This window comes from Carcharhinus amblyrhynchos, chromosome 33 (assembly GCF_965287045.1).
Source record: "Carcharhinus amblyrhynchos chromosome 33, sCarAmb.v2.hapA, whole genome shotgun sequence".
In the NCBI taxonomy this organism is placed as follows: domain Eukaryota; kingdom Metazoa; phylum Chordata; class Chondrichthyes; order Carcharhiniformes; family Carcharhinidae; genus Carcharhinus; species Carcharhinus amblyrhynchos.
In genome coordinates, this window is record NC_137356.1 from 22,614,789 (window position 1) to 22,624,684 (window position 9,896).

The following is a 9,896-nucleotide window of genomic DNA, read 5'->3' on the forward strand; positions in this document are numbered from 1 at the left end:
ACCAGCATTAACCAATCTTCAGAGTCAAGCATGACATAATTCATCACAACACAAGTACCAACCACCCAATTTTTTTAGTGCTGCAGAAGCTCACAATGCTGTTAACATGGCTCTGAACACTCATGTGCAATGGGGGCTTCCAGAGTATCAGGGCATAATTAAAACCAGTCCTCTAAAACATCTGCTCCACAATGTCCCTCTGTCATAATGGTCTGAGAATCTTCCTACACCTCCTTCTCCTTCCTCTTCTTGTAGTTTTTTCGGGTTTAAAAGCACTCACCACTGCGAATCGGCCTCATTGTTCCGTTGGAGCAGAGTCGAGAGGCAGCGATTTTTGCGAGTAAGGAGGCAGTAAAAAGGTGCGTTTTTTTTTCTGTTTATTTTGCTTAACTGTTTAATTCTAGTTTCAGTTGCGAGTTTTTTCGGCGGTTTTTTTTTAAATTAGTTAGAAACCGGAAGTCGTCACTAGGGCGTCGACCGGTAGTTGTTTTTTTTTTCAAGCCCCTAACCCTATAAATTAGTCCAGAGAGGATACCCGATTCTCTACACTAGTAGGGCTGTTCCCCTCCAAAATAGGTTTTCGGTCCTGGAGGCTACAGTTGAGGAAGCATCAACTGGGGATAGCCAGAGGGAGCAGGACTCTGGGGGTGAGCCTATTGTAAAAGCTCAGGTGTCTAGGGGATGCAAGAGATTGGGCCTCGTGATTGGGGACTCTACAGTTAAAGGGACGGATAGGAGAGTTGGTAGTAAGGGTAGGGATTCAGGGCTGGTGTGTTGCCTACCAGGGGCTGGGGTCCGGGATGTGTCAGAGAGGATATTCAAGACTCTTAGGGGAGAGGGTGATCAACCCCAAGTTATAATTCATGTGGGGACACATGACATAGGGAGGCTAAGGGAAGGGGATATTAAGCAGAGTTTCATGGAGTTGGGATGGAAACTAAAGGCCAAGTCAAACAGAGTGGTTATCTCTGGACTCTTGCCTGTGCCACGGGATAGTTTGGAGAGGAATAGGGAGAGGGAAAGTTTGAACTTGTGGCTGAGGGGATGGTGCAGGAGGGAGGGGTTTAATTACTTGAGCAATTGGGGCTCATTCTGGGGAAGATGGGATCTCTATAAGAGTGATGGTATACATCTGAACCAGAGGGGAACAAATATCCTGGGGGGTAAATTTGTGAAGGCTATGCGGAGTGGTTTAAACTGATTCAGAGGGGGGGTGGGATCCTGGGTAGAGGGGGTGAAAGTGAGGGGGGCATAGAAGGGGATGGCATTGCACGGCATTGTGAGGGTGGGGCGGAGCGAGGTTTGAAATGTATATACTTTAACGCGAGGAGTATTCGCAATAAGGTGGATGAACTTGCAGCGTGGACCAGTACCTGGGACTTTGATGTTGTGGCCATTTCAGAGACGTGGATAGAGCAGGGTCAGGAATGGATGTTGCAGGTGCCAGGGTACAAGTGCTTTAGTCGGAGTAGAGAAGGAGGTAGAAGGGGGGGTGGAGTAGCATTATTGGTCAAGGACTATATCACAGTGTCAGAGAGGAAGTTTAATGAGGATTTGTCTGTTGAGGTAGTATGGGCAGAAATTAGAAATAGGAGAGGAGAGGTCACCCTGTTGGGAGTCTTTTATAGACCTCCAAAAAGTTCTAGAGAGGTTGAGGAAAGGATTGCAGAGACGATCCTGGTTAGGAGTGAAAGTAATAGGGTAATTGTTATGGGGGATTTTAACTTTACTAACATTGATTGGAATAGCTATAGCTCTAGCTCGTTAGAGGGGTCAGTTTTTGTTCAAAGTGTGCAGGAAGGTTTTTTAACTCAATATGTAGATAGGCCAACTAGAGGTGAGGCTATATTGGACTTGGTGCTGGGAAATGAGCCAGACCAGGTGCTAGACTTGGAAGTTGGTGTGCTTTTTGGTGATAGTGACCACAATTCGGTTACGTTCACCTTAGTGATGGAAAGGGATAGGCATGAACCTCGGGTCAGTAGTTTTAGCTGGGGGAAGGGTAACTATGAGGCCATTAGGAGAGAATTAGGAAGCATTGGTTGGACTAGGAGATTACAGGGACTAGGAACATCTGAAATGTGGAGTTTGTTCAAGGAGCAGCTACTGTGGGTCTGTGATAGGTATGTCCCTGTCAGGCAAGGAGGAATTGATAGGGCTAGGGAACCGTGGTGCACGAAAAAAGTTGATTTGTTGGTTAGGAAGAAGAAGGAGGCTTATGTTCGGATGAGGCTTGAGGGCTCGGGTAGTGCAGTAGAAAGCTTTAGATTGGCTAGGAGGGAGTTGAAGAGGGAGTTAAGAAGGGCTAGAAGAGGGCATGAGATGACTTTGGCTGATAGGATTAAGGAGAATCCTAAGGCGTTCTATAGGTATGTCAAGAATAGAAGGTTGGTCAGGGCAAGATTAGGGCCAGTTACAGACAGTAGGGGGAAGTTGTGTGTGGAACCGGAAGAGATTGGAGAGGCATTGAACCATTATTTCTCTTCGGTGTTCACACAGGACGATATGAATGTAGCTGAGGAGGTCACTGGGGTGAAGGGGTGTAAAATAGAAAGTATTGTAGTTGATACAGAGGATGTGTTGGATATTCTAGAAGGGTTGAAAATAGATAAGTCCCCTGGTCCTGACGGGATTTACCCTAGGATTCTATGGGAGGCAAGAGAGGTGATTGCAGAGCCACTGGCTCTGATCTTCAGGTCGTCGTTGGTCTCTGGTATAGTACCGGATGATTGGAGGACAGCGAATGTTGTCCCATTGTTTAAGAAGGGGAGCAGAGACTTCCCTGGGAATTATAGACCAGTGAGTCTTACTTCTGTAGTGGGCAAGGTTTTAGAAAGAATTATTAGGGATAGGATTTATAGTTATTTGGAGAGTAATGAATTGATTAGAGATAGTCAGCATGGTTTTGTAGCGGGAAGGTCGTGCCTTACTAACCTTATTGAGTTCTTTGAGAAGGTGACCAAAGAGGTGGATAGGGGTAAGGCAGTAGATGTGGTATATATGGATTTTAGTAAGGCGTTTGATAAGGTTCACCATGGTATGCTTCTGCAGAAAATGCAGATGTATGGGATTGGTGGTAATTTAGGTACTTGGATCAGGAATTGGTTAGCAGATAGGAGACAGAGGGTGGTGGTTGATGGTAATTATTCATCATGGAGTTCGGTTACGAGTGGTGTGCCTCAGGGATCTGTTTTGGGGCCACTGCTGTTCGTAATCTTTATTAATGATCTGGATGAGGGTATAGTTGGGTGGATTAGTAAGTTTGCTGATGACACCAAAGTCGGAGGTGTGGTAGATTGTGAGGAAGGGTGTCGAAGTTTGCAGGGTGACTTGGACAGGTTGCAGAGCTGGGCCGCGAGGTGGCGGATGGAGTTTAATGCGGAGAAGTGTGAGGTAATCCATTTCGGTAGGAATAACAGATGTGTTGAGTATAGGGCTAACAGGAGGACTTTGAATAGAGTGGAGGAGCAGAGGGATCTAGGTGTATGTGTACATAGATCCCTGAAAGTTGGGAATCAAGTAGATAAGGTTGTTAAGAAGGCATACGGTGTCTTGGCGTTTATTGGTAGGGGGATTGAATTTAGGAGTCGCAGCGTCATGTTGCAACTGTACACAACTCTGGTGCGGCCGCACTTGGAGTACTGTGTGCAGTTCTGGTCCCCACATTACAGGAAGGATGTGGAGGCTTTGGAGAGGGTGCAGAGGAGGTTTACCAGGATGTTGCCTGGTATGCAGGGGAGGTCCTATGAGGAGAGACTGAGGGATTTGGGGTTGTTTTCACTGGAAAGAAGGCGGCTAAGAGGGGATCTTATAGAAACATATAAGATGATTAGAGGTTTAGATAGGGTGGATGGTGATAGCCTGTTTCCTCGGATGGAGAAATCTAGCACGAGGGGGCATGGCTTTAAATTAAGGGGGGGTAGTTATAGGACGGATGTCAGGGGCAGGTTCTTTACCCAGAGGGTGGTGAGGGACTGGAATGCCCTGCCTGCTGCAGTTGTAAATGCGCCTAGTTTGGGGGCGTTTAAGAGATTGGTGGATAGGTTTATGGACGAAAAGGGAGTGGTTTAGATTAGTGGGTCAATGTTTTTTTTTTAAAAATAAGACTGGTCGGCGCAACATTGTGGGCCGAAGGGCCTGTTCCGCGCTGTAATGTTCTAATGTTCTAATGTTCTAATGTTCTTCTTAGAGCTTCTCTTCTCGCAGCTTATCAATATTTATGTAACCTCTGCTCATTCTGCAGTCAGCCTCAATGCCAAGAGAAGCTCCTCCCAGTTTTGATTTTAACTGGCTTGTGAATAAGCTTTAAAAACACAAAAAAAGCACTTTGGCACCAGCCAGATCACTTCCTCCAAAATGCTCAAAGGTATAACAAATGAGGAAAACACCCAAAACTCAAGAGAATATCATCCAAGATAAACATTCCAGCAGTTAGTTGATTCTCCCTTTTGGAAGTTCAAGGCATCTCATAGTACAAAATAGAATCTCTCATGACTGAGCCCAATTTTATCCCCATTGTCTTTGAATTGTTTCCCTTGCTTGGTTGAATATTTGAAGTTGAAGTTTTAAAATAAATCCAACTTTTTGTTCAATGCTCAATGTCTCAGCTATTGTCCAAAATGTGCAACTAAAAAGGAACTTACTTTACAGAGGAAGTATCACCCATTGCCAGTCACTTTTCACATGTTGAAACTAATGATATCTGTTTTGAAGCTATTTTCTACAAACGTCTGTGATATAAATAAAAGTGTTATGACAGTACGTGGGAACCAAATACCTTGTCAACAATTCTAGTGACAAACTCTCTGGTAGTCTATCTGAGGGATTAACCCATTGATTTTGAACTAGCTTTTCTCTCTACTGAAATAGGGGAAGAGGAATATGAAGTGAATGCATTTTTAGCATAGCTTAGTTTGTGACCCTTATGATTGATTCCCAAAGTTCCAGAATTCAAGGCCCGTGTCAAGGCTGGTTTGTAAAATCAAATTGATCGGTCAATTCAGCGCTGAAAATGCTCTGCCTTTTGAATGAAATGTTATTGTAGTGATTATGTTACGGGACTCCTAATCTAGAGTCCGAAACAGAAAGTCTTTATTGTCCAGCAGTCACCCTCTAGTCTGATGTGAGCCAGAATTTTACTGCCTGGGCCAGGTGTGTGCCCAATCAAAAGTGTGTAAAATCCTATGAGAAGACAGTTGTACAAGTTGGTAACCACCTCGAAAAACTCCAATAGATTGGTCAAACACGACCTACAACGTACAAAGCCATGTTGACTCTCCCTATTAAGTCCCTGTCTATCCAAATATTTGGAGATCCTATCCCTTATCTCACCTTCCAATAACTTGCCCACCACCGATATCAAACTTACTGGCCTACCTTTTTTAAATAACGGAACAACATGAGCCACCCTCCAATCATCCGGCACCTCCCCTGTGAATACTGACATTTTAAATACGTCAGCCAGGGCCGCTGCAAGTTCAACACTAGGCTCCCTCAAGGTCCGTGGGAATACCATGTCCAGTCCTGGGGCTTTATCCACTCTGATTTGCCTCAAGACAGCCAGCACTTCCCCCCCCGTGATCTGTAAAGGTTCCATGGCCTCCTTACCTGCTTGCCCTATGTCCGTTTCCTCAGTAAATACGGATGCAAAAAACCCATTTAGTATCTTCCCCATCTCTTTTGGTTCCATACACAGTTTACCACTCTGGTCTTCAAGAGGACCAATTTCATCCCTTACTATCCTTTTGCTCCTTACATATCTATAGAAGCTCTTTGGCTTTTCCTTCACTCTGTCTGCCAAAGCAACCTCATGTCTTCTTTTAGCCCTCCTGATTTCCCTCTTCAGTAGCTTCTTGCACTTTGTATACTCCTCGAGCATCTGATCTGTTCCTTGCTGCCTGTACATTACATACAATTCTCTCTTCCTCTTAATCAATGTTACAATCTCCCTCAAGAACCAAGGTTCCTTATTCCTATTTACTTTGCCTTTAATCCCTTCTGGTGGTGTTTGCCGCTGCTGTCAGTTTTCCTGAGAAGATGCTGCTGTCGGTGTTTCTGTTGCTGGTGCTTCTGAACCTTGGGTCTTTGGCACCAACCTAGGGATGTCAGTGGTGCTTCTTGGCTTTAGTACCAGTGGTCATGATGGTAGGGCTGCAGCAGCCAATGCTGGCGGCACTGTATCAGTGCTTCTGGTGCCTGTCAGCTGATGCCCATGCTGTTGATACTGTTTACCCCAGTCCAACGCTGGCATCTCCACATCATTGATACTGGCACCAATGCCGCTCGTGCCATGATGTTTGTGCTGCTGGTTTTGGTGTGGTAAGAGCCAGATCTGCTCTTGCCTGTGCTACTCCTGTTAATGTGAGCCGTTATGCTGTGCTGGTATTGTTTTACTTTGTGCCATGTTACACTTGCCAGCGTGGCCTGCGCCTGTACTGTTGTGCCAAATCGATTTGTGGCCATGCTGCTACTGGAAAAAAACAGTTTCCAGTCTTCTAGTCACTGATACTGAGCTTCTGTTGCTACAGATGCCGGTCATGCTGATCCTGTCATAACTTGAGCTGGTGTGGCTGCTGGCTTCCATTTTGATAGTAAAAAGTCTGACAACACCAGGTTTTAGTCCAACCGATTTATTTGATAGTAAACGCACAAGCTTTCGAGGTTTCCCTCTTCGTCAAGTGAATGGAGAGTTCTGGCCTCGGACAGAGCATATCAAGCCAGTCCCAGTCGTGCTGTTGGTGCTGGTGACGGTTGTGCCAGATGCCTTACTCTGGTGCAGTTGGTGCATGAGCTGTTGTTACCATTGCCACTGGTGATGGGGTACATAGCACTGCTACTGCTGGCACCAGAACAGGGAATGTCAATGTGAATGATGCTGTTACTTTTTGTTCTTGTGTGGCTGAAGCCAATGCTCTTTGTTCCAATGTGGATGGAATGATATTACGGTTGCCGAAGCTCCTGTGCCTGCGCCACTGCTTCTGACTGATTAATTCAAATGCTGTCATTCTTTTTGATGCCCAAGTGGCTGACATGAATTTAGCTGGTGCGGATCCTGCCTGTGCCAGTTCTGCTGGTGACAAGGTTGCTGTTCTCAGTGCACTTTCTGCCCTTCCTTCTTGTGCCAGTGCAGCTTGTTCAAGTGTTGTCTGTGAAATGCAGACAGATGTCATGACACTTCATGTATGTGCTGCCATTTATGAGATGAACACATTGGCCAAACCGGGTACGTGGTTTAACCCTATTTTATAACAAGGTGAATCATTATGAACACAAAGTTACTGTTTCCAAATAATCTTAACATCATTTACCTAAGATTCTAATATTACCCATGCGGATGAGTTTCACCAAGTCATGGATCCAATTCTCAAAGTCTCAGCCATCTCAGAGTTCTTGCCTTCGATGGTAATTCTCATACACTCGCTTCTGACATATCTGGTTTGCTGCCGAGTCGTGCATGCTATCTTCTTCGCTACGGGTCTTGCCGATCTTCATACCGAATGGCCTCCATGGATCCCCATTTATCCCCAAGTCTGTATCGTTCTGTAATCTTACTTGTCTTTCAGCCAATGGTGTTACTGGCTTGAGGTCATGGCATAAACGCACAACCTTTAGATGGAGAACTCTTGATGCTCCCAAGCTGACTATCGCAGGGTATCCATATTCTGCATAGCCGCTTCTCAACTTACTGGGGGAACCCCATCTGCCAGTGAGTCCTGCCTAAACCAAGGAATACACAGATTCTTTGCTGAATATGGTCAATATAGGCTAATTCCAATTTCTGCTCCTGGGGCTTGAGGTCTAACCTGCGCTGTTTTTGTCCGTGGACTGTCCCTCTATCCAGCAATCCTTGCTGTTTGCTGCAGCGGTTTAATTTAGTGTGTTCAGTTGTCCAATGGGCTGGTGAGTCATGTCATCAACCATTTGGACACAGTCCCTCCCTTTGATCCAGTGAGCATCAGTGCAACAGATCAACCAAGCTCCCATATGTGTAAAGACCAGAGTCCCAGGCAAAGTGTCCTAATCCCTAACCAGCAATGAAAACACCGTACAGGCAAAATAGGAAATATCATACATGCAAAGATAATCCATGCAAAGTGCTTATAGATATACAATGCAAAAGGAATAACACTTTCCAGAGGCGAGAGTCCTTAACTTGGTCACGGTGTCCATCATTGTTTCTATATCCAGGCACTACATTAATTCCTCTTTCTAGCAGAAAACCTTGTTTTGAGGATGATCAAATAGCTAGGTGAAGCCATGGGTGAATTTTTTCATCTGAATCCCAATCCCAAAAATCCTCCCAGAAGTGACTCCGTATTTCACTCATTCTTTTTTTTGAACTTGCTCGGTCTGTTGCAGTAATTTGATGTTGCTCTTGTATGCGTGGCAGATTGTTTTGGAATTTGTTGCAATTTCTCCAGCAGGAGTTTGACGTGGCTGTCATATCTGATGACCCAGATCCCGGTACCAAAGAAAAGCCAGGTAGTGTGACTTAATGACTATCGTCCGGTAGCTCTGACACCATCATTATGAAGTGCTTCGAAAGTTTAGCCATGGCACAAATCAGTTCTGGCCTCCCAGATTGCAGGACCCTTGACAGTTCAGTTATCACCACAACAGGTCCATAGTACACTCAACTTTGGAACACATAGGTAACAAAGATACCTATCTCAGACTCCTATTTATTGCCTTCAACATCATTATTCCTACGAAACTCATCTCCAAATTCCGTGGCCTGGGGCTTAGTTCCTCTCTTCTTCTGCTGAATCCTGGATTTTCTAATCCACAGACCACAATCAGTCAGAAGAGGCAATATTACCTTCTCCACGATTATCCTCAACACTGGTGCCCCAAAAGGCTGTGTCCTCAGCGCCTTTATACACCTATGACTGTGTGGCCAAATTCCCCTCCAACTCGATTTTCAAATTTGCTGATTTCCCACCATTGTGGATCAGATCTTAAACAATGATCAGACAGAATACAGAGAAGAGATAGAGAATCTGGTGAACTGGTGTGATGACAATAATCTCTCCATTAATGTCAAAAAAAAAGGATACATTCATCGATTTCAGGAAGCTTAGTAGAGCACATGCCCCTCTCTACGTCAATGGGGATGATGTTGAAATGGTCGAGCGCTTCAAGTTTTCAGGTGTCCAGATCACCGACAAATTGTCCTGGTCCCCCCATGCCGATGCTATAGTTAAGGAAGCCCACCCACACCTCTACTTTCTCAGGAGGCTAAGGAAATTTGGTGTGTCAGCTATGACTGTCAACAACTTTTACAGATGCACCATAAAAGCATTCTTTCTGGTTGTATCACAGCTTGGTGTGGCTCCTGCTCTATCCAAAATGGCAATAAACTTCGAAAGATCATAAAGGAAGCCCAATCTATAATGCAAACCAGCCACCCATCCAATGACACTGTCTACACTTCCCACTGCCTTGGAAAAGCAGCCGGCAATATCAAAGATTCCACGCACCCTGGACATTCTCTCTTCCACCTCCTTCCATAGGAAAAACATACAAAAGCCTGAGGTCACATCGACTCAAAAACAGCTTCTTCCCTGCTGCCATCAGACTTTTGAATGGACCTACCTTGCATTAAGATGATCTTTCTCTACACCCTAGTTCTGATTGTAGCACTACATTCTACACTGTCTTGCTTCCTTCTGTATGAATGGTATGCTTTGTCTGTATAGCGTGCCAGAAACAATACTTTTCATTATGTTCTAATTTATGTGACAATAATAAATCAAATCAAATCACTTGTCCGAAGCATTTCCTGGGTCAGCTTGAATCCTTCACTTGCATGTATCACCACTTCCTCTCTGCTACATATGTTCACTAATTCAGTTAAACCTATCGTAGCAGATGTATGCTACAGGAAGTGGTGTTTC

At 44.9% G+C, this 9,896-nt stretch overlaps 1 protein-coding gene across 1 annotated transcript in view; it reads right to left on the reverse strand.

Moving 5' to 3' along the window:
• Nucleotides 1-9,653, reverse strand: part of LOC145361065 (hepatic lectin-like) — a 58,478-nt gene extending 48,825 nt beyond the window's left edge. The window contains exon 1 of the mRNA XM_080216629.1: nt 9,595-9,653. Coding sequence (XP_080072755.1) covers nt 9,595-9,601 — 7 coding nt within the window. The 5' untranslated portion in view covers nt 9,602-9,653. The remainder of the gene's footprint in view (nt 1-9,594) is intronic.
• Nucleotides 9,654-9,896: the final 243 nt, after the last annotated feature.